Source organism: Hylobates moloch, unplaced genomic scaffold (genome assembly GCF_009828535.3).
Source record: "Hylobates moloch isolate HMO894 unplaced genomic scaffold, HMol_V3 SCAFFOLD_1, whole genome shotgun sequence".
Taxonomy (NCBI): domain Eukaryota; kingdom Metazoa; phylum Chordata; class Mammalia; order Primates; family Hylobatidae; genus Hylobates; species Hylobates moloch.
The window spans coordinates 216,047,237-216,073,246 of NW_026652276.1; the positions used below are offsets into that span (position 1 = coordinate 216,047,237).

Here is a 26,010-nt window from a genome sequence, read left to right on the forward strand (position 1 = left end):
TTATTTGGCCGGGAGCATCAGCAAAACTCCTGTCTCAAGAGCCGAGCACCCCGAGTGAGCAATTCCTGTCCCTTTTAAGGGCTCACAACTCTAAGGGGGTCTGCGTGAGAGGGTCGTGATCATTTGAGCAAGCAGGGGGTACGTGACTGGGGGCCACATACACCAGTAATTAGAAAGAAACCGAACAGGACAGGGATCTTCACAGTGCCTTTTTTATGCAAATAACCGATTAGGTCAGGGGTCCATCTTTAACTACCAGGCCCAGGGTGTGGCGCTGGGCTGTTTGCTTGTGGATTTCATTTCTGCCTTTTAGTTTTTACTTCTTCTTTCTTTGGAGGCAGAAATTGGGCATAAGACAATATGAGGGGTGGTCTCCTCCCTTAAGATGAATACATTTTGAAGACCTAATGTACAATGTGGTGACTATAGTTAATAATATTGTATTGTATACTTGAAATTTGCTAAAAGAATGGGTCTTAAGTATTCTCATCACGAAAAGCAAAATAAGTGGTAACTATGTGAGGTGATACATGTGTTAATTAGCTTGACTGTGGTAATAATTTCAAAATGTATACTTAAAACATCATGTACACCTTAAATATATACAATTTTTATTTGTCAATTTAGACCTCAATAAAGTTAGAGGGAAAAAAGCAAAGATGATTCTTACCAGGCTGGTTTAGACATGTGTCAACTCATAAATCACTCACTGTGACTAACAGGATGGACTATGCTGATTGGCGTCAGCCTGGGTTATTTGACAAACTTTCACAGGATTCACCCAGACTTCAAGAACTGAGAGTGGGTAGGATTAAATTCCCTAACAAAATTAAAGACAGTTGCCAGAAGAAGAGGGAATGGGTTCTGGGGACATGAACAACAAATTTGGACAAAGTCCAAATTCAGAAAAATTTTAAACAATCGCATAGCACAAGAATAAGTGTTTTACCTCCTCCCATATTCTCTCCTGTGCCATCACAGTCTCCCTTTCCCTCCATTTGCCAGTCTTTCCCTTTCTCCTCTCTCCACCCTCAATACTTTAAAGGATTATACTCAAATATTCTAGTGGGTTTGTTAAAATACCATGCAAGTCTTTACTTCACAAACACCTTCTCTTTCCAAGTTATATATATCAGGACACTCATGGATAAATATTCATACCCATGCCCACAATTCAGGCAGTTATACATAACACACACACCCTCTGGAGTAAAAAATAACAGTAAAAAGAACAAGTTTGTATTCTGTGTGATCATTTTCAAAAACTAAATGAATCCCTACAATGGTCAGATATTGATTATGTGCCATATTTTGGGTATAGGCATCTTTATCAAGATATTTTTCTAGCATTATAAAAATGTTAACTTTTAAAGAATAAACAGATGAAACATAATACCAATTAAATTCTAACTTTTAAAAATTAAACTTTTAATTTTGATTAACTTGCTGTTGTAAGAAATAATACAGAGATGTCAGGGACCCTGTTTTCTGTTTCCCCTAATGGTAACATCTTGCAAAACTATAGTGCCATGTTACAATAAGGCTATTTATATTCATGCAGTCAAAATGCTGACCATTTCCATGACCATAAGGATCCCTCATATTGCCCTCTTAAAGCCATACCCACTCCCTCCTGTCCTTACCTTGCAGTTATCCCCTGGCAACTACAAATCTGTTCCGCATTTCTGTAAATGTATCATTCAGAAATGTTTTTTCACATCCCTGTGAAATCACACAATATGTAACGTGCTGGGATTGGCTTTTATCAGTTGGCATACTTCCTGGAATACTCATCCCCCACCCCCAAGTTGATGCATACATCCACAGTTTCTTCCTTTTTATTTCTGTGCAGTATTCCATGATATGGATTTACCACAGCCTATTTAACCATTCACCTGTTGAAGAACATATGGGTTGTTTTCAGTTTGGGGCCATTATGAACATAACGTTAGTGTACAGGTTTATGTGAAATAAGTCTTCATTTCCCTGAGATAAAAACCCAGGAGTTCAATTGGTAGGTGGTATGGTAGTTATGGTACATACATGTTTAATTCTTTAGTTGACTGCCAAACTGTTTTCCAAAATGGATGTACAATTTTCCATTCCCAAGAACAGTTTATGAGTAATCCATTTTCTGTGCATCCTCACCAAAATTTGGTATTGTCACTATTTTCTATTTTAGCCATTCTGACAAGTGTGTTATCTCATTGTGGTTTTAATTTGCATTTCCATAACAGTTAAATGATGTTGAATATCTTTTCACATGCTTATTTGCCTGGGCCCCTGCTTAACCTTCACTGACACTACCTTGAAGAAGGGGTCGGGGCACTCCCACTGGGCTTGTGTTGGCATGGGTGGGTGTGGGAGTCACAGTCATTTCTGTGGTGCTAGGCTGGAGTAGAACAGTTAACTGTCTAAGAGGTTTTGGTCTCTTTAGGCTGTCCGTCTCCTGGTCCTTGGGCTAGAAGGAACAGGCTTATGTAGGGATTTTTTTAAATTGCATTCATTGGCATTTCTGGGTTGCCAGCCTCTCCAGCTTTAAAGCGAGAATATATGACATGAAAAGAAAACCCAGTGAACTCATCATCATGCCACTCTTCTGGCCTTGAACTCCCTAGCTAGTCTGCCTTCTCCTTTCCATCTTTTAGAGCTTCTTATGTAATACCCAGAATTTTTGGTTGTACTTAGTGGGAGGAATAAAGTACTTCTCATCTTCTTAGAAGTGGGAATCTCAAAACAATTTCATGTCTGCATGTGTACTCTTTGATATGTTGATTAAATATTGATTTTAAGTATGATTCTTTTACTAGAAAAAACATTTCAAAACAAAGAAGGAAAGGAATTCTACCATAGCAAGCCATCCAAATGCCAGAGAAGGACAAGAGGTAAATCTTCATTAATCTAGTCATTAAAAGTTTTTTAAATGAATGAAAGAGAATGGCAAGTTATTTTCTCTTATACTTCTTATACCCAAATTTTCCCCCAGGAGAAGTTAAAATTTTGTTCATATTATTCACTGTTTATAAAAACACAAAAGATCCTTGACAGATGAGAGGTGGGCCTTAATAAGATGCCATATTTAAATTTCATTTATACTTTTACCTTACTCTAAAAAGTCTTTGAGGAAGCTTACAAAGATGCATCCAGGGTAGCAAGAATAAAGAAATTAAAAGTAAGAAAAATTAACTGGGAATATAAGGGTATAAAAATAAAAATAGTGGTACTGAAACATCAGCTTCTACCATGACAACAAGAAGAGCTCTGCAAACCCATTCACCAGCAAAACTGGTGAAATTATCCACAACAACAACAACAAACAACAACAGATATTTAAAGTCTCTGAAATGGTCTTAAGGTTATACAGCAAATGAAACAAAAATCTATTCAAGAAAGTCTACTAAAATTCATTAAAAACTGTGAGAGCCTGTGGTATTTCAATCAAGACTGCCTCTTCCCCTACCCCCACCCGACTCTGCAGCTCAGTAAGACAGAAAGTCCACACTAGTGTAGACAAGAAATTAGGGCTCCCTCTCCCCAGAGCTACCAAAGGGCTATCCCAGGAGGGGCAGGATATCAGTATTTCTTATTCTTCCCCCAGCCACCTGTTGCTAAGTCAGGTGAGTGCAGACAAGAGATGTGGGCTCCCTTCCTCTCCCAGTCCCCATTCATGCGACAGAGGCTCTACTTCAGATGCTCTACCGCTGAGCATTCTTGGGCTCTGATTGCCCTTATCTTGGTTTGTAAAATGATGGTTCCACACTGGGAGAGGCAAATGCAGGAGACCTAAGTCTACTGCCTCCCCTCCATCTACAGTTCAGCTCCTAAAGCAGGGTATCACTTGGAGGGAAGAATGCCATTTCCGCCATCCCCAGCTCATAAGCCATAGTTTATAAATTTTGCCCTGATGAAAAACTAGGTCATAAAACAGACAGCTCCTAATCTCTTCCAGAAAAAGAGAAGTTAAGCTTAAGGACAGTCTCAAAACCAGTGCAATTATGGCTTAAAAAAAAAATTCCGGAGGACAAATATATTACTGGTGGAAGTTATCTTACCAGCAGCAAATCCGTATGGGTCTGCAGCAACATCAATTCTTGCCTTCCACTCCTGCCCTGAAACTTGCCTCAGTCTCTTTTTCTGCCTTTTGCCCCTGAGTAAAATGTTAAAATGTTCAGGTACCAGTTAAACTCTGCCATTTTGTTTCTTACTGCGCATGCCTGAGCTCACTCCTGAGCTCTCATCAGGAAGCAGCTGATCACAAGTCTCAGGTGTTTCCTATCTGTAGAAAGACTGCCTTTCCCTGCTGCTGGCTGCAACCAATTATTATTTTAGAGAGGCTGTTAACAACCACCTGACCATCCCCTGATGTCTGACATTCCTGGTGGGGTTTTGGTGGAGCCCTCTCCTGCCTTACTGATGCCTGATTAGCTACCTACTGCAACAACACTGGTAGATTCATTGGAGCTACAAGCTAAACTGAATACTGACTAGTTTGCCAGAGAGAACTGGAGAAAGAGACAGCTAGCAGGAGTCTTACTGGAGTCAGAAAAAATCTTAAACACTGACCTCTGCAACTATCTTTTTGAAGAAGTCCAAATTTGATTGCATTTAGTCTGAAGAGCAGAGCTGAATGTGGTCAGGGAAATGTAGCACTGTCATCCCAAGTGAATGTGGATATACATAAGTCTGTACCCCTGAGGACCAACATCAGAGGCTTAGTACTGCAGGGAGCAGAGACGGCTATAAAGGAGTAATGCTCCTTTTCCTCTGCTCTCCCTTCTAGAATTACATTATTTCAGGAATGTAATATGAATAGGAATTAAAAAATTTTTTATGGTAAACAAATCCTCTAATTGATACCCCTGTGTTAAATCATTTGCAGGACCCAATAACCAAAATAGGTTTTGTTAGGGGATTTTTTTTAAATGTATATATTGCAAGACACATATTGATTTAGTTCTCATAAATATATCCACAGAGTGGTTTTCCCCACCTATCCAAGCTACATTTAACATAAAATATTACAAATCCCTTTATATTAAATGCTCATGTATTTGCATCTTTCTTCATTGGAGCTTTTAAAATTGTATGAAATCATTATATTTAATGTTAGATACTTCCAAATGGAAAATAACCTTCATTTGGTCAAATGCTTTGAGAAAGTTGCATACATTCTAAGTGTGCCCATAAGCTAATAGGAGACTATGGTCACTTACCTTGAAATTCCTACTCGTCTTTCACAAAAAGAGTGAACAATCTCATTTTCACTCAGGTAAATGGCTGAGGACAACTTAAATTCATGCTCTTGAACTATTTCTTACTTTGTTTGCTTATAAGACATCAATACATCCCTAAAATAATATTGGTAAATTATTTTTTTAAATATTTCAGTTAACTTTGTTTCCCACCAAGACACTCTCACTTGTTGATTCTGAAGAATTTCAGCAAAAACAATTATATATTACTGTGGTCAGAAATTGTAGCTCATGTACATAAGATCACTGACCTGGTGATATTTTTCTGTAGGATTGAGTGTAATAGTTTATTATGGTTCACAGAATCATTTCGCTTAAGAGATGGGAGCTAAAAATGACAAGAGTTTATCAAATCAAGTCTTACTAATTTTCTTCAGCCTGATTTCACTCCTTGTCTTGCTAGTGATTACATAATATCACTACTTTTAAATTTGTGTAATTTTTTCTAGAATGTTTCTTTCTTTCTTCAATAATCAAATTTTGATTTTTACATTTTTCTCCCATTTTCATACTGATTTTGCCCATTTTTTTGCTGCCAATCAATTATATATATGAAGAGGTGGGTTTGAGCTTTTAACTCCATTTCATAGTCTACTTTTATTGTGGGTTGTTTTTGTTTTTGTTTTGTTTCTGAGATGGAGTCTAGCTCTGTCGCCCAGGCTGGAGTGCAGTGGCACCATTTCAGCTCACTGCAACCTCTGCCTCCCAGGTTTAAGCGATTCTCCTGCCTCAGCCTTCCGAGTAGCTGGGAGTACAGGTGCTGCCACCACGCCCCGCTATTTTTTTTTTTTTTTTTTTTTTTTTGGTAGAGCCGGGGTTTCACCATGTTGGCCAGGCTGGTCTCGAACTCCTGACCTCAAGTGATCCGCCCCCCTCGGCCTCCCTAAGTACTGGGATTACAGATGTGCACCGTGCCCAGCCTCATCTTTTTATATATAAGCAGAGTTTTGCAATCTGTTTATATATTTTACATAATTTTATATCTTTTCACCCATTTCACACTTTTATCTTCCCATATGTTTGTTCTTCTAATTTAAATAAGTGAGATTATAAGAATACTATTTTTTTGTCTCTTTCTCATTATAAATAAATTCTATGTGATGTGGAAAATTTTTAAGCCCCCTTTACTGCCAAAATATAGTATCAATATTTCCTTCTACTCATTGATGCAGGAGAAAAGTAGTGTAGTGAAAAATATTAGAATATTCTGATTTATAAGATAATTTTGGTCCTTCTAAACCTGTAAGGATGAAATGAGAAATATTTGTTAAAAATGCACAATACCATAAATCATATAGGAAATATACCCCATTTCATGTTGATAAAATAGCATTGTTTTCTTTGATTCTACATTCCATTAGGTTTATGATAGAGGACATTTGCTGCAAAGACACAAACAATCAAATTCTGATGTGAAAGGTAATACTCTGCTTCTACCTTCTCATAAACAATTAATTCATTTACTCAACTAAGAATTTTTGGTGCCACAACTTTGAGGTTGCCACTGTGCTTGGTGCTAGGGATATTAAATGTATATGATACCATTTCTTCCCTGCAGGACCTCATCCGTTAATCAGGAAAGAAACAACAACAAGCCAAGTGCAGTGTCATAGACACAATGCCAGTAGTCTGTTCAGGGTTCCCAGGGAGCACAGAGAAAGGAGTGGTCAATTAAACTGGAGAACAGAGAGGTTTGAGGCCTATCCCCAAGGTTTTGAAAGGTTTGCCCCCAAAGGGAAAGGGATTTATGTTTTAAAAACCATCTTTTTCCTCTCATTTCATAATTTAATAGAAGACAAGCCCAGGAGAGAAATTAATTCATAGACTGTTCATTGGCTTCTACTGCAACCTGCTAAGTCTGATGTGAATCTTTAACTGACTCTCTAGCATCCTGTTTTCTTTTTTTTTCTGAATTCTGTCATTTTATCTTTAGTTGAGGTCCTTTGGCAGGGAGAATCATATAATTTAAGCAATATTTTAATTTTATCTAAAATACCTAATTTTTTATGTGTGTGTATATATATATATATATATATTAATTTATTGTACATTTTTATCTACCTGTTTCCCAAAAGGATTTGAGGTAACCTAATTACACACACACACACACACACACACTCATATATCCATTTAGTTTATGATGTAGCAAAATAATTTAAAAATATAAATGGAGATAAGAACCTAAGAACCATGCCTAGGAAAGGGGAGAATACTATTATAATTAAAATAGTCAATTCACTTAAACTTTATTTTTTCTGATAATGGTCAGCTAGGCATATTCAGCGGCTTTTTATAAGTAACTTTTATATATTCTTTTGTTAACTTTTAATGTCAAAAATTAAAAATAAAGATAAGCAAAAGAAAGTAAAAATTATATTTTAGAATATTTATTTTAAACGCTTTCCTATATTTATCCACATACACACCATGTTAATGAATCACATAATCATTGCATTATTTTGCAACCTACTTTTAAATTTTAAATTACAGTATATTATAAACCTCTTTATATGTAAATAAATGGCGGCAAAGTATTCCATTCTATTAATTAAGCCACCCCCAGTGTTAAACTTACATTTTGTTTCTGATTTTTTTCCTATTGTAAACAACAATGAAAACTTTATAACTCTCTATTTCTGTGTTTTCTTAATTATTTCTTTATAACAAATTCCTAGAAAAGGAATTGCTGGCCCAAAAGGTATGAGCATTTTTAAATGCAACAAAAATTTGTAACATTTGAAGGCTGCTTATTTTAATTTCATTGAACTAAACTACTGTCTACAAGTTATTTACTAGCATTTTCCACTTTGAAAAAAGATGAAAAATATGAAATGTAAATGGGCGAATTATTTTCATGCTACTATGATCTTTATCATCTTCTTTGGATACAAGGCCAAATGAACCAGATGATTATGTGGTTGGTTATTTCAGAAGACAGTTACCTGATCAAGGTTTGGGTGAGTAAAATAGGAACACAGACAGTAATGAGTGGTCCCCTATGATCTGAATGTTATTTTCCTCTCTAGCTCTAGAAATACACAGGGGAAACAGTAGAAATTTACTGTATGTCAGTTTGCTTTCTTTTAATTTCACCCAGTCAAAACCAAAACAAAAGAATATTCATCTCATTGTCTAATCTTTTCATTCCCATCTCACCAAATCTTAGAGCAGAGAGAAACCTTGAGAATGCTCTAGTTTCACCTTCTGCCCATGACAGGCCCCAGGCTCATCCAACCTCTGGTTAACTACACTTGGTGACAAGTACTTTACTAAATTGCAATATAATTCATTCCATTGCTAAAGAGCTGTAGCATTGAAAAAGTTTATTTTCAATAAACTTTAACAGTAAAAAGTTAAAAATATGTGTCCTTGTAAACTTCATCCACTTCTTTTAATCTGTCCTCTCTAATAACACAAAATAGTGAAGAAACCTTAAAGGTAAATAATTCCAGCTGACTCATTTTCCCCAATTCTCCTTGAAATAATGCAATTGTAATACCTTCTCTATTTTTTAAAAAGCTGCCATTTATTTCCCTGAAATTTTCCCTGTTTCTTTCAACCATCCATAAAACACCGTGATTTAAGTCCCTTTACCATTTTATTTTACTCTTTTTTGTTGCTATTCAAGCTTAAATGAAACTGAACACAGTATTGCAGATGTTGTCTAATGAGTGCAAAATATATCTTCATTTTTATTTGCTCCTTTCTAGATACCAGTTTTCCATTAATGAGTTTAAGATTATATTTTTTCTTTTGAAAATTATCCTAAAATCTTGACATTGGATTTCACATATTCAAACTTTTAACGTTTTATTTTCATAGTGCTACTGCTAAGTTGTATCTCCTCCATTCTCTACTTCTTCACTTATTATTTGGTTCATTGTGCTTGACCTTAAATTTATTCCTGTTAAATTTAAATTTAACCTCCTTAGATTCAGCCTTTCATGAACTATTATGTCATATTGTTATACTATATATAGATATGCATGTGTGAATACATATATGTGTGTGTATATATACATATACATAGATACATGTATTTGACCTCTTGTCAAAGCTTCAGACCCTGTATGTAACTATCTGCTATACATCTCCACACAGGTCCCACATATCCAAATTCAAATTCATCTAATTCCACACTAAATGCTCTTCCTCACATATTCTCAATAAAACTGATGGCAGTACTATCTCCGTAACCACTCCAGCTACAAATCTGATCTGTATCCTTTTTTCTCACTTTCACTTCTGTCCCTCATATCCAGTCAGCCACTGAATCCAGATGATTTTACCTCAGAATCTCTTTTTCTCTATCTTAACTACCATCATTACCATCATTCTTTTCAGATTCTTATCATCATCCACTTACCAGGAGTTCTGTAGTTTTCTAGTCAGTCTCCCTGCCACCAATATTGTCATTCTAATTACACCCTTCATACTACCATCAAAGTGATTTAGCAGAAACACAAATCTGACTATGCAACCTCACCACCTAAAGCCTTTTAGTGATTCCCAGTCATCTAACAGGGGTTGGACTGACACTGCCCTAAGACTGGCACTGCCTTTTCTTTAGGCTTTCTCTTTCTCATTTTAATTTCTTTTTACATTTAATTTTAAAATAATTTCAAGAATAGTAAAAAAACTTTCTCTCTCTATTAATCAATCTATCTTTTTTCCCATTATCCATTCTCTAAGAAAAAGAACATTCTCTTACATTAAACTCAGGAAATTCAACTTGATACAACACTATTTTGTATCATATATAATTCAGTTTTGCCAAATATATCAATAGTGTTCTTCAGAGCAAACTTACTATCTAATTCAAGGTGTAATACGGGATCATGAATTGCGTTGAATTATCATATTTCTTTATTCTCCTAATTTGGAACATTGGCTCAGCCTTTCTTTGTCATTCACAACACTGTCATTTTTAAAGATTATTGGCAAGTTGTCTTATAGAATATCTGGTTTTAAAATTTTAGTGAACAAAAGAATTACCAAAAGAGTTTATGTCAATCTCAGCTTCTGACCAAGTAGGTCTTTGATGTCACCCCTTAATTTGTATTGTTTATATGGGATTTCAGATAATTCTGGCATTGATGACCTGCAGACCACACTTTGCAAGTTACCACTATGGGGGCCACAGTGAAAATTGGTTGGAGGCCAAGCAGTTGGGGCCCAGCCCATCCAAACCTTTTTCATCTTGAATAGCTTTCTTATGTAATTTTCTTTCAATAATGGTCTATTACTCAAAATTTTTTCCTTTTATTATTATTTTTAATTGACATAATAATTGTACCAAACCTATTTCATCCTGAATAGTTTTCTTATGCAATGTTTCTTTCAATAATGGTCTATAACTCGAAATTTTTTCCTTTTATTATTATTTTTAGTTGATGTAATAATTGTACATATGGGGTACAGTGTGATATTTTGATACATGTATACAATGTATAATGATCAAATTGAGGTAATTAGCATCACCTCAAACAGTTACCATTTCTTTGTGTTTGGTACATTCAAAATCTGCTCTCCTAGCTATTTGAAAATACACAATAAATTGTTAATTATACTCACCCTATAGTTTTATGGAACACTAGCCCTATTCCTCCTATGTAGCTGTAATTAGTATCTATTAAGCAACCTTCGACTATCCTTTCCATCCCTCTATCCTTCTCTGCTTCTATTAACCACTATTCTATACTCTCTACTTCTATGAGATCAACATTTTAAGCTTCTACATATGAATGAGAACATGCAGTATTTATCTTCCTGTGGCTGGCTTATTTCACTTAACATAATGTCCTCCAAGCTCATCAGTGTTGCCACAAATGACAGAATTTTGTTCTTTTTTATGGTTAAATACTATTCTATTGTGTATATATACCATATTTTCTTTATCATTTCATCTGTTGATGGACACTTAGGTTGATTCTGTATCTTGGCTGTTGTGAATAGTGCTGCAATGACCATGAGAGTGCAGATATCTCTTTGACATACTGATTTCCTTCTTTTTGGATATATACCCAGTAGTGGGATTGCTGTATCATATAGTAGTTCTGTTTTTAGTTTTCTGGGTAAGCTCCATATTATTCTCCATAATGACTGTGCAAATTTGCATTCCCACCAGAAGTGTGCAGGGATTCCTTTTTCTCTACATCCTCTCCAATACTTGTTATCTTTTATCTTTTTGATAATAGCTATTCTAACAGATATGAGACCATATCTTCTTGTGGTTTTAATTTGCATTTCTCTGATGATTAGTGCTGTTGGGCATTGTTCCATATACCTGTTGGCCATTTGTATGTCTTCTTTTCAGAGATGTCTATTCAGCTCATTTGCCCATTTTTAAAGTAGGTTATTTTTGTTTGTTTGTTTATTTTTGCTATTGAGGTAAGTCCCTTATATATTCTGGATATTAATCCCTTGTTAGATAGTTTGCAAATGTTTTCTCCCATTCTGCAGGTTATCTCGTCACTCTGTTGATTGTTTCCTTTGCTGTGCAAAAGATTTTCAGTTTGATAGAATTCCATTTGCCTATATTTGCTTTAGTTGCCTGGGCTTTTGAGGTCTTCTCCATAAAATCTTTCATTAGACCAATGTCCTGAAGCATTTCCCTTGTGTTTTCTTCTGGTAGTTTCATAGTTTGGGGTCTTACATTTAAGTTCTTAGTCCATTTTGAATTGACCTTTTTTATGGTGAGAGATAGGAGTCCAGTTTCATTTTTCTGTATATTGATATCTAGCTCTCCTGGCACAGTTTACTGAAGAGATTATCATTCCCCTATGAATGTTCTTGGCACCTTTGTCAAATATCAGTTGTCTGTAAATAAGTAGATTTATTTTGGGGTTCTCTGTTCTGTCTCATTGGTCTACATATCTGTTTTTATGTTTTTAACCATTCTGGTTTGATTACTATTGCCTTCATTTTGAAGTCTGGTAGTGTGATGCCTCTAGCTTTATTCCTTTTGCTCAGGATTTGCTTTTGCTATTTGGGGTCTTCTGTGGTTCTGCACAAATTTTAGGATTGTTTTTTCCATTTCTGTGAAGAATGTTATTGGTATTTTGATAGGGAGTGCATTGAATCAACAGATAACTTTGGATAGTATGGACATTTTCACAATATTAAGTCTTCCAATCCATGAACATGAGATGTTTATTTGTATCCTCCTTAATTTTTTTCATCAGTGTTTTATAGTTTTCCTTGTAGAGATATTTCACTTCTTTGGCTAAATTTATTCCTACATATTATTTTTTGTAGCTATTGTAAATGGGATTGTTTTTCTTGATTTCTTGTTTTGATGGTTTGTTCTTGGGATATAGAAATACCACTGATCTTTGTATGTTGGTTTTGTATCCAACTTTACTAAATTTATCAGTTCTAGGAGTATTTGATAGAGCCTTTAGGGTTTTCTGTATGTAAGATCATGTCATCTGCAAACAGGGACAATTTGACTTCTTTCTTTCCAATTTGGATGCCCTTTATTTCTTTCTCTTGCGTATTTGCTTTGGCCAGAACTTGCATTACTATGTTGAACAAAAGTAAGCATCATTATCTTGTCCCACATCTTAGGGGAAAAGCTTTCAACTTTTCCTCATTCAGCATGATATGGGGTGTGGTTTGTCTTGCATGGCCTTTATTGTGTTGAGGTACATTCTTTCCATAACTTATTTGGTGAGAGTTTTTGTCACAAAAAGATGCTTTTGTGACAAATGCTTTTTCTGCATATATTGAGATGATCATAGGGTTTTTTTCCTCCATCCTGTTGATGTGATGTATCCCATTTATTAATGTGTGTATATTGATTCATCCTTGCATCCCTCGGATGAATCCCACTTGATCATGATGAATAATTTTTTTCAATGTGCTGCTGGGTTTAGGAGATTTGGTTTGTTAGTATTTTTTTGAGGACTTTTACATCTTTATTTATCAAGAACATATGCCAATAGGTTTATTTTGTTGTTGTTGTTGTGTCCTTGTCTGGTTGATACCAATATTAGTCACACAGAATAAGTTTGGAAGAATTTCCTCATCTTCAATTTTCTAAAACAGTTTGAGAAGAACTGGTATTTGTTCTTCTTGAAATGTCTGGTAGAATTCTGCAGTGATGTAATCAAGTCCTGGGGTTCTCTTCAATGGAAGACTATTTATTACAGATTCAATCATTACTCATAATTGGTCTGTTTGGGTTTTCTATTTCTTCTTTGCTTGATCTTAGTAGATTGTACATGTCTAGAAATTTATTCATTTCTGCTAAGTTTCCTAATTTGTTGGAGTACAGTTGTTTGTAATAGTCTCCAATGATCCTTGTATTTCTGTGGTATCAGTTGTAATGTCTTCTTCGTTCTGATTTTATTTGGGTCTTTTCTTTTTTTCTCTTGGTTATTCTAGCTAATGGTTTGTTGATTTTATCTTTCAAAAAAACCAACTTTTCGTTTCATTGATCTTTTATAATTTTTAATCTCAATTTCATTTATTCTACTCTGATCTTTATTATTTCTTTCCTTCTACTAATTTTTGGTTTGGTTTGTTCTTGCTTTTCTAGTTCCTTGTGGCACATGATTAGGTTGTTTATTTGAAATCTTTCTACTTTTTGGATATAGGCATTTATTGCTATAAACTTTCCTCTTAGTGCTGCTTTTGCTATATCCCATAGGTTTTGGTATGTTGTGTTTCTATTTACATTGGTTTCAATACATTTTTTAATTTCCTTTTTACTGTCTTCAGCAGTTATTCAGAAGTATGTTGTCTAATTTCCATGTAACTATACAATTTTGAAAGTTCTTCTTGTTATTGACTTCCAGTTTCATTCCATTGTGGTCCAAAAAGATATTTGATATTATTTCAGTTCTTTTAAATTTCTTGAAAATTATTTTGTTCCCTAACATAAGTCTTAGAGGATGTTCCATGTGCTGATGGAAGGAATGTGTATTCTGTACCTGTTGGATGAAATGTTCTGTAAATGTTTATTAGGTTCATTTGTTCTAAAGTGCAGTTTAAGTTCAATGTTTCTTTTTTATTTTCTGACTAGATGATCTGTCCAGTGATGACAGTGATGTGTTAAAGTCCTCTTTGATATTATTATATCAAATTCTATCTCTCCCTTTAGATCTAATAATATTTGCTTTATGTTTCTGGGTGCTCCAGTGTGGGGTGCATATGTATTCACAATCATTATATCTTCTTATCGAGTTGATCCTTTATCCTTATAACCTTGTCTCTTTACAGTTTTTGACTTAAAGTCTGTTTTATCTGATATAAGTATAGATACTTCCACTCATTTTTGGTTTCTGTTTGTGTGGGATATTTTTTCCATCCCTTCAGTTCAGCCTAAATACGTCTTTATTGTGAAGTAAGTTTCCTGTAGGAGCATATAGTTGGTTTTTAAAATCCATTCAGACAGTCTATATCTTTTAAGTGGGGAATTTAATTCACTTACATTTAAGGTTTTTATTAATAGGTGAGGACATACTCCTATCATTTTGTTGTTTTCTGGTTGTTTTGTACGTCCATTGATCCTTTCCTTCTCTCTTGTTGTTTATCATTGTCATTTAATGGTTTTCTGTACTGATAAGGTTTAATTCTTTTCTCTCTTTTGTGTATCTGTTCTACCAGTGAGTTTTATACTTTTATATGTTTTAATGATAGTGATTATTATCTTTTTCCTTCCAAATGTAGTATTCCCTAGATTATTTCTTGTAAGACCAGTCTAGTTGTGATAAATTACTTCAGTTTTTGCTTGTCTATGACAGACTTTATTTCTCTCTCATGTCTGAAGGATAGCTTTGCTGAGTCTCATATTCTTGACTGGCAATTTTTTTTCATTCTGCACTTTGAATTTATCATCCCATTCTCCTCTAGCCTGTAAAGTTTCTGCAAAGAAATCTGCTGTTAGTCTAATGATGATTCCCTTGTGTGTGACTTGATGCTTTTCTCTTGCTGTTTTTAGAATTCTTTGTTCTTGACTTTTGACAATATGACTGTAATGTGTCTTGGTGAGGACCGTTTTCCAGTTGAGTCTATTTGGGAAACTTTGAGTTTCCTGGATCTGGATCTCATATGTCTCCCCAGACTTGGGAAGTTTTCAGCTATTATTTCAAGAAATTGGTTTTCTACACCTTTCCCTTCTCTTCTCCTTCTCGAACTCCCATGATATGAATATTTGTTTGCTTAATGGTATCCCATATGTCTTGCAGGTTTTCTTCACTGTTTTTCATTCTTTTTTTTGTCTCTGAGTATTTCAGACTACCTGTCTTTTAAGTTCAGAGATTCTTTCTTCTGCTTAAGTCTGCCATCAAAGCTCTTTATTGTAATTTTTATTTCATTCATTGAATGTTTCAGCTGTGATATTTCTTTTTATTATATCTATTTATGTTGAACTTCTTATTCACATTATGAACTGTTTTCCTAATTTCACTGAATTATCTGTCTGTATTTTCTTGTATCTCATTGAGTTTCCTCAATTTCTCATTGAATTCTTTTTCCAGCAATTTGTTGATTTCCTTTTCATGGGAATCTGTTATTAGAAAGTTATTATGGCTCTTTAGTGGTGTCATATTTCCTTGCTTTTTAGTGTTGCTTGTGTCCCTGCATTGATGCCTGTGCATCTGGTGGAATGATTGTCCCTTCCAAACTTTCCAGAGTGGCTTTTGTAGGGAGACTTTCACCTGCAGTTGGGTTTCTGTGTGCCATTTGGGAAGGATGTGCTGACTTGTTTCTGGATAGGTGCAGTGGTATAGTCTCCATGAAGTCTCGTCTGTGTTCAACATAAGCAATAACTGTGGTTGCCTCAGTGGTATAGGCTGTAGAGGTTTGTGGCAGCAGCAGCAAAGGTTGTTCATCTCTTCACTGTTAAGGGCTTTTGAGGTCTTCCTATTTTTGTTTTCCCCATACTGGGGAGACTTAGCTGAAGAGATCCCTCTTGTTGTCAGGACTGATACAACCTACAAGCAGCTGCAGTGGTGTAGGGTTCCAGGTGCAGGTGCTTGGAGTGATTGTGGGACCAGGGTCTTAGACTCAAAGACTCATGAAACTATTGTGGTATCTGGGTCTTCCAGTGCATGTTCACTCTCTATGGCAGAGTTGGATGGAGGTTCCCCCACAGAGCCAGGATCTGTGAATCTGAGGCATCCCATGGGGCCAGGTTGTAGCTGTGATTCTACTCCTAAGCTGGACTCAGCACTGGCCTGACTCTGGGGAGGAAGGAGCACTCTGGAAGTTTGGGCCCAGCAGGCAGGATATGGCTGCAATTCAGGAACCTGAGGCAATAGGACTCAGTGATAACCCAGATTCCAGTGGATGAAGCACTGTGTAGTAGTGACTTTAGAACCTGGAATAGTGAGGGTCAGTATATCACAGACTCTGTGAGGCCAGGTGCATTGCCAGCAAGTACCCCAGAGTGGTGAAGTACAGCTGTCATCTGGGCCCTAGAGGGCCCAGCAGAGTAATGACTCCATTTTCCAGGGAAGGGGTATCTCAGCAGCTCAGACTCTAAGGGGCTAGTTCAACTCTAGGGAAACAGAATACTCTAGTTGTTTGGCCTGTAGGGTGGGGCGTCTCAGCTCAGCCACTCCTATTTCCTTGGGACACAGGGTACTACGTCAGCTCAGTCCTGGGATGCACAGCTGCTCAGCTCAACCAGGGCACTGATCCTCCAAGGGGAATTGTACTGCTACAGCTCAGGGCTGGGGGCTGTGACTATTCTGGGTGGCCCAGGCACCATTTCCCTGGGATGCAGGGCACTACTCCAGCTTAGGTACTGGGGTACGTGACCACTCTGAGTGACCAAGGCACCATTTCCTGGGATACAGGGTACTGCTTTAACTTAGGCACTGGGGAGGCATGACTACACTGAGCAGCCAAGGTACTGTTTTCCCAGGAGGTAGGGTACCACCTAAGCTCCATCCTAAGGGTGAAAGGGGAGGGAGAGTTTAACAGCTTCATCTGAGTTTCAGAGAGCTCAGTTTGAGGATGTTGGACCACCAGCCCTGAGGTGTTTCCATAGCAGCCTAGTCTCAGGGATGAAGGGGAGCTATAGCTACTCACCCCTGGTGCAAGACATACTTCTGCTGTAGTTCCAGTTCCAAGATGACAGCTCCTTCTCTGGGGGTAGCACAGCTAGTGGAGTCCAGGCAGCTCCTTCAGCTGTGAGGAAGGACTGTGCCTGTAAGGAATGCAGGGGACCCCAGTGGTGAAGTCAATAGGCATCCAATGTGTTGATGGAGGTTGCTGGGATCCTCTTGCTTTCTCTTCCTTGCTGTAGGAAGCAGTTCCTCCTGATTCCCAGCTGATCGTGGTTGGAGGATGGGGTGGTAGAGTCCTGGTGTTTCCTTCCATTTTCTATATGGCCTTCCCTAGTTTCTGCACTCATCAGGGTTTCTGTTACTCCTCTCATGCACTCTGGTGCTCTCCCTTAGTTATTTTCATTAAAACATATCGTTGCCCCTGAGTATATGTGGGGGATTTGTTCCAGGACCCGCATGTATACCAAAATCTACACATACTCAAGTCCCACAGTCAGCCCTGTACCTACATTTTCAAAAAATTGACGCTTGATGTACATGGGTTTCACATCCTTTGAATACAGTATTTTTGATTATGTTTGGTTGAAAAATATCTGTGTATAAGTGGATCCACACAGTTCAAACCTGTGTTGTTCACAGGCCAAGTGTAATTGTTTATTCGTTGTTCTTTTTGAGGGCTGTGAACTAAGGTCTTCTAGTCAGCCATCTTGCTGACATTGCTCTGAGAAATAAAATTTTTTTTTTGACAACTTCTAGCTGCAGCATAGAAATCAAGTTCTCTAACATGACATGAAAGACTTCCAGTGATCCTCTGACCCTGACATTTACAAAGATGATCTTGTTGCCTCAGCATATATCAGTCTTCTCACCTCCTTGCTTCTGCTCATACTGACTTCACTGCCTGAAATATACTTCTCCCTCTCTTCAACTAGACTAGCTACTCATCATTTAAGGCATAAGCACCAAGGTTTAATAAGATTCAAACAGTTCCTTAAAATAAGAGTGAGATAGATTGAGTCACAGTTATGCACAAGTTGGTCTGCAGGCTCAGAGAAGGGAATCTAATCCACCTGGAAATCTGCGAGAATGATTTCTTAAAGAATTTAATCCTTAAATCATGATGTAGTCTTAACTGAGAAGTTAGGCATGTAGGGTGGAGAGGAAAATCACTTCCTTGACTTCTTAAAAGACTATTGTCAATGGTTCTGTGATCTTATATGTAAATGCTTTCCTTACTTGTAATGTAATATATCTGGGATGGAGAGAACTCATTCAGAGCCTTATGATTTCTCTCATCTCTTCCAATATTTATTCTCCTCTTTCCAGTTAGAGGAAAACTCTGTTTAATAGAAAAGAGAAAAGTAACTTACGAGCTGAGGAACTCTGCTCTTTGTCATCCATAAGTATTACAAAATAATTCCAGAAGTATAAATCTGAACATTCATTGGTGTATTTTTATTCTGAATATAGCTACATAAAATTTTGTTGTCAACATTTTTTTCAAATCTTAGTTTATTTGAGGTTTAATCATCCTGAAACTATTCTATGGTTTATCCACTCTCTTACATTCAACCTTTGTTACATAATCTTTCTATTATTGTTCATGTTATTTTAAAAATCTGATGTTTCTCTGCTTCCCAGAAGTCCCAACTTGTAATAGTAAGTGGTTGTGCTAGATACTTGGGTACAATGGGAAATAAAATATAACAGAGTGGGTGACAAGTAAATAGACATAGTAATATGAAACAAATACTACTTATTGTGTTATGGGGTTACATCGGAGTTGTTTGTGGGTAGGAGCAAATCAGTAAAGGTTTCTCAGAAAAGGTAATTGTTAAGATTTCAAGCACCAAATAAATTGAACTTTTTTTTTAACCAACTTCTGTATCTATTAAGAATTAGAATGAAAAAGTAAGACAAAATACTAGCAAACCAAAAGGGATTATACACAATGACCAAATAGGATTTATCCCAGAAATGCAAGGTTAGTTTAACATATGAAATTATGAAAATTAAACAATATAATATACCATGTTAATAGAATATAAAGAAAAAGGCATACGGTCATCTCAATAGATACAGAAAAAGTATCTGGCAAAATCCAACATTCTTTCATGATTAAAAAAGAGACACTCAACAAATTAGGAAAGATAGAATCTTCCTCTACCAAAAAAAAAAAAAAAAAAAAAAAGCCATCTTCAAAAATCCTGCAGCTAATGTCATAGTTGGTAGTGCAAGACTAAATGCTTTTCTCCCTGAGACCTGGAACAAGACAGGGATATTCACTCTTAACACTTCTATTCAACATTATAATGAAGGCTTAGGCCGGGCAATAAGGCAAGAAAAAAAATAAAAAGCATCCAAATTAGAAAGAAAAAAGTGAAGCCATCTCTATTTGTAGGATATATGTTCTTGTATATAGAAAATCTGAAGGAACACACACACACATCCACACGCCACACTATTAGCACTAATAAATGAGTTCAGCAAGGTTGCAGGATAAAAGATCAATAGGCAAAAATCAGTTGTAATGAATGAACTGTATGGTATGTGAATTACATCTCAAAAACCTGTTATAAAAATCAATTGTACCTCTATACACTAGCAATGAACATTTAAAAAATGAAATTAAGAAAACAATTCCATTTACATTAGCATCAAGAAGAACAAAATACTTAGGAATAAATTTTACAAAAGAAGTACAAGACTTAGAAACTGAAAACTACAAAAAACACAGTTGAGCTATATTAAAGAAGCTCTAAATAAATGGCAAGATAACTCTGGTCACGGATCAGAAGATTTAATATTGCTAGATGGCAATACTCCTCAAATTGACAGATTCAGTGCAATCCCTATCAAAATGTCAGCTACCTTTTGTGCAGAAACTAACAAACCAAATCTGAAATTTATACGGAAATGCAAGGCACCCAGAATAACCAAAGCAATTTTGATAAAGAACAATGTTTGAGGATTCCTGATTTCAAAACTGACTACCAAGCTACAGTAATCGAGACTGTGTCGTACTGGCCTAAGGGTAAACATATAGATAAATGAAATAGGATTGAAAATATGTAAATAAACCTTTATATATATTTCAATTGATTTTTCAACAAAGATGCCAGGACAATTGGATGGGGAAAAAAATAGTCTTTTCAGCAAATGGTACTGGGAAAACTGGATATCCACATGCAAAAGAATGAAGTTGGCCCTGTTCCTTATACCATACACTAAAAATAATAGAAAATGGATCATAGAAACAAATGTAGGAGTTTAAAACTACTCTTAGAAGAAAATATAGACTTACTATTTAAACAGATAGTAAGGGGCCTTCTCGTTTTAGCTCCAACATGAATAATGCTTGAAAGTCAACATTCCTGTCCTTACAACAACAAAAAAAAAAGCTCAACAAACTAAAAATCAGCAACTTATTGGATCCATCAGAGAACTGAGGCTGACAAGTAAACCACCACCCTGAAATCTGAAGAGACAGATGAATCTAGGGAGTCACTGCTGAGATCTGCTTGTCTGAAGCAGAAGCTGCTAGAATCATAAACTGGTAGGAACACTTAAACAGTGATTTTAACAAATTGCCAGAGGCTGAGTGCACACTAGCTTGAAAGTGAGAAACTCCTGGTGGCCACAGTCTTGTATGGAGCTTCATTTTCGTGGACTTATCTTCAGGAATCCCACCAGGTACTCACAGAGCCAAGAAAGACCTCTTAGTTGCTCTGGAAAGGGGAGAAGAAGAGTAAACACTGTGAAATACACCCAGAGCATTCTCCGTAACAAGGGCCTACTCTCTTAGGGTGTTAACACTAAAAGGAGAAAATCAATAGGTTAGAGACAAATGAAGCATTTATTCAGAATAGGAATTGCAACCTGGGTAGTAGTCAGAGACCATACCACCCAAGAGGAGCAAGAGGCCTTACATTTATAGGAATTTATTCAGATTACATAAGTTGTTTGTCAGATTTTTCATTGGTTTACCAAACAAAGAAGGCTTTAATCATTAGTAGAATGGTGCATTTGCATCAGTTGGCAAGGAAAAACTATATACAGAATCCCTTGAAGACTGGGATCAGTTTCCTTGTATTGTTGAGAGCACAGATGTTTGCAAAGGAACTTGGTTTTCATAGTTCCCTTGTTGGTCTCACAGTTCATCAGCAGTTCAACATGGAGTCAGTAGCCCAAGATAGAGTCACTGATGTTAAGCCTGGAACTCTGCTAAGTTCACAAGGTGAACAGACTTTACCAGAACCTTATCCTATTTTCAAGGAGGGATATTTCTGCACCTCCAGCCTCCTCTAGTCTTCCTGTCTCACTGGAGGGTTGGAGGAAGAAAAGCTAAGAAACCCTTACTAAGGTCACAGCCCAGGAACACAGGCCCACTTAGACTGAGATTTAAAAATAAGTTTATAGGATACTTCCTCTCCCCCATACCTTACCACCACACCAACATGACTCCAGTATAATAACAGTGGTTTACAGCTGATAAAGCAGCAAGAAAGAAAGATTCTATCTGATAAGTCGTTCTTCGGAAATCCTAAAGACAACAGGAGAGACAAAAACAAATATCCTAGAGGAATTCCAAGCCTTTAATACCAGTGGCTACAGCAAACATTAAACAGTCCAATTCCTTGTCAGATTAATATAAAACCCCATAGTAAAGGCCTATTCACTTCAGTTTTTGTTACCCACTGTCCTGTGACCAACAAAAGATTTTAAAGCATTTTAAAAGGCAAGAAAATACAAAAGCCATATGTTATCTTTGCTTTCAGTTCCCCAAAATAGAAAACGGAAGCAACACTGTTTTTCGTGCTAATTGGATACATCATAGATTATCCACCATTCAAAGTCACTGTCACTTTTTTTCCCCTTGACTGCTGATGTTGGCAACCGTGATTTTTGCTGCTCACAATAATGAATCATCCAGGGGAGCATCACTCTGAGTAGACGGGGGGACTGAAGTGCAACTTAAGTGTGTTGCAATCTGGAGTGCTAACAATTAATCTTTGGACAGGACACGGTGGCTCACGCCTGTAATCCCAGCACTTTGGGAGGCTGAGGCAGGCAGATCACCTGAGGTCAGGAGTTCAAGATCAGCCTGGCCAACATGGTGAAACCCTATCTCTACTAAAACTACAAAAATCAGCTAGGTGTAGTAGCACATGCCTGTAGTCCCACTGAGGGAGGAGAGTAGAAACTGAGGCAGGAGAATTGCTTGAACCTGGGAGGCGGAGGTTGCAGTGAGCTGAGATCGTGCCACTGCACTCCAGCCTGGGTGACAGAGACAGACTCTATCTCTCTCTCTCAAAAAAAATTAATCTTTGACTTTACCTGTGAGTTAACTGTTTTGCTTACATTGAGATAGCACTAACTTAATTTCAGTGTTGTGAATATTGGGATCATGTTTCCTAAGAGTTCAGACAATGAAAAGAGAATGAGTATAATACCAATGCCAGCATGGCCCAAACGTCACCAAAAAAGAAAAAGAGGAAAGAAAGAAAGAGAGAGAGAGAAAGAAAGAAAGAGAAAGAAAGAAAGAAAGAGAAAGAAAGAAAGAAAGGAAGAAAGGAAGAAAGAGAGAGAGAGAAGGAAGGGAGGGAGGGAGGAAGGAAGGAAAGAAAGAAAGAGAGATATATATGGCTATTCTTTTAATGACTGGTGGAAGAACATATACAACTAGGAAGATACCCAAAATAGAACATCATCAAAAAAGAAAAAGAGGGAAGAAAGAAAGAAAGAAAGAAAGAAAGAAAGAAAGAAAGAAAGAAAGAAAGAAAGAAAGAAAGAAAGAAAGAAAGAAGAAAGAAAGAAAGGAAGGAAGGAAAGAAGGAAGGACATATTTGGCTATTCTTTTAATGACTGGTGGAAGAACATATACAACTAGGAAGATACCCAAAATAGAGCATACGACAAAATATGCAGAACAGAATCTGGGATTGTGCATCATAAAGGAAAGGATGTGAAAGCACATATGAAGACTGAATCTCAGGAGTCCTGGAAGAGACAAGCAAGTACTTCTAAATCAATTGAAAGTGTTTTTATGACCCAAGAAGATACCAATGCTCAGTTGAACATAATAGCTGGTGAATTCGCTTGGGCATACCACACAAATGAATGCTTATCACATCAACAAATGAATGCTTATCACATCATTCATTCCCTTGATTGCTTGATGAAACAAAGTAAAATTACATTTCCTGGTTCAAAGGTTACGACTAAAATATCCCATCGGTCAACAAAGGGAAAATTTTGTAAGAGATGTATTGGCCTCTTAAAGGGTAGAGCTCATTTTGTCAGATCTTACCAACAATAATGTTTTCTACAGTGTATCAAGTGATACACTGAATCATGGCAACAAAAGAAAAAATCCCCATGGCTTTTAGGTACTTTGATTTGAAAAGTGAGGTTTCAAATAATCTTGATTTCTATGAATATTTTAATGAAACCAAAGAAAACATAAAACCAAATATTGCTAGCTAATATTTTGTCCAAATACTAACTAGACTTTGCTCATCAATCTGCATTATTGGCAGTGAAAATGTAAATTTTGGCATGTTTCATTCAGTCTGTGAACTTCTTATCAAAGAAAATGAAAAGATCTTACCCACTAAATGTCTTCCACACGTTGTACTGTGAAGGGTATGATTTGCTAGCCTGTGACATTGAGGCTTTTGTAATAAAAGTTTGGGGTCACTTTTTAATTTCCTGAAATCATACAGAAGCACTGAATGAGACTTCTGACTTTATGGAAATGGAAGAAGATATCCTCCTTAGACATGTACCTGAGTTATTTCATATTATATGTAGGTTGTGACAAAGACATGTATGGTAAAAAATGACATTTGGGAGGAAATAAGACTGACTCAGAACTCAAAAATATGTCACCAGAAAGGAGCACACAAGTTACACAGTACTAAAATTATAATTTATTTGTAATCTATGCTCAGTTTAAGTTCAGATTACCTCAGTGCTTTAAAAACATTTTCCCTGAGAAAGAGAAGTTTAACTTATAATGACATTCAATGTGCTTTATATAATCTATAAACAGGATATTTTAGATATGGAGACCCTACATGACGAATTTATAGATGCAAAGGGCCTAAATGACAAACAGCTAGTCTACCAAAATAGGTCTATAGATACAAAGTGAGTGGACAGTTTGGAAAAGCTGGAAACCAATTCCTACAAGTCTAAATACCCACCGTTGCTAATAAGTAAAGTATAAATACAGTCATCCCTTGGTATCATGGAAGATTGGTTCCAGGATCTCCTACAGATACCAAAATCTGCATATGCTCAAGTCCTGCTGTAAAATGGCATAGTGTTTGCATATAACCTATGCATATCCTCCAGTATGCTTTAAATCATCTCTAGATTACTTATAATACCTGACACAATGTGAATGCTATGTAAAAAGTTGTAAGACTGTATTGTTTAGGGAATGATGACAAGGAAAAAAGTCTGCACGTGTTTGGTACAGATGCATTTTTTTCCTAAATATTTTCCATCCTCAGTTGGTTAAATCCACGGATGTGGAGCCCACACAAACAATGCCAACTGTATTCCATGCTGAAAACATTTTTGTTGACAGGATATCTAACTTGATGTCATTGCATTGGAATGATACCAGGAGCAGTGTAATGTGGGCTTGATAAGAGCAGATCTGAAAGTCAAAGGGAATTTGGCATTCAAGTGAGAATATACTGTTTAATCACTACATCAAAGAAAGATATCTCAAAGGCTGCAGGCAGTTCAGAGAAGTATTATTGGAAAAAGAAACAGGAAAAGCAAAAATATCCTACTTTATCATGGGACACTAAGAAATATGTCATTGTTAGTTTTTAATAAATATTTACATTGATCTTTTAAAAGGTCTTATCTATAACCTAAGAATATACAATAATAATATGACATATAAAACTTAAATATCCACTAAAGAGCTAAAATCTGTATCAGAGGAGAGAAACATTATAAAAATATTACTTTTCTCACACATACTATTAATCTATTCTACTATTACTACTAACTGCCACTGTTAACTAGTCCTGTTGTTGTTTTGCCTAATCACCTGTATGTAACAGCAAAGCAAATAATACAGAATAATAAAAATGTTAAACATTTATTTTCATATTTCATTTTAAAATAATATGTGTATGTAATTATTATATATTAGACTATTTTTTTGGTCTGGTATATCTGTGTCCTAGATTGGCTCTCTAAAAATGTTGGTCACCTTAGTGTACCTGTCACTGTCTTTCATAGATCCTAACATAGATAAATTCAGTTCTGAAATGTTTAACACTTATTAGATAGGTTAGGTATTTATATTGTTTGCTGTTCTCTTGAAACAGTTTAATTTAAAGGCTTCCAGGGGAAATATGTATGCATATATTTTGTGTCTGAATGAAACAATGGTAGGTTAACTGAAGATAAGCTCAATTAAACTAGCCATTAAATACATGGATTAAGTAATTGTCAAGAAAGCTAAAAATTAAGTTTTATTGGTTTTTAAAACCTAACTTCAGATATTTTATGGTATATTCTCTTTTTTAGTGAAAATACCTGAACGAGCCCCTTCTTGGCTTCTAAAAAAGTATTTGAGGTAGGAGAACTGTACTTGATTTCTTCTACCTGACTACCTTACACCTTTTCCTCTGTCTTATAAGATTTTGATTTTGAATTAAAGCAACAGGTAAAAGTGACTTTTTGGATAACAATTGCTAATCAGACGT

General features: G+C 36.1%; 2 protein-coding genes across 12 annotated transcripts in view; one reads left to right on the plus strand and one right to left on the minus strand.

Moving 5' to 3' along the window:
• AGBL3 (AGBL carboxypeptidase 3) overlaps positions 1–26,010 on the plus strand; it is a 146,430-nt gene that overhangs the window by 82,578 nt on the left and 37,842 nt on the right. For 9 of the 11 annotated variants that reach the window (XM_058426916.1, XM_058426914.1, XM_058426922.1 and 6 more), the window contains 3 exons: positions 2,811–2,885; positions 6,614–6,670; positions 8,137–8,209. In XM_058426916.1, coding sequence (XP_058282899.1) covers positions 2,811–2,885; positions 6,614–6,670; positions 8,137–8,209 — 205 coding nt within the window. Of the gene's footprint in view, positions 1–2,810; positions 2,886–6,613; positions 6,671–8,136; positions 8,210–25,831; positions 25,881–26,010 lie in introns of those variants that run through there. The other 2 variants (XM_058426918.1, XR_009209458.1) reach the window with 2 other exon arrangements.
• Positions 1–26,010, minus strand: part of CYREN (cell cycle regulator of NHEJ) — a 171,882-nt gene that overhangs the window by 70,918 nt on the left and 74,954 nt on the right. The gene's annotated exons all lie outside the window — the stretch shown is intronic.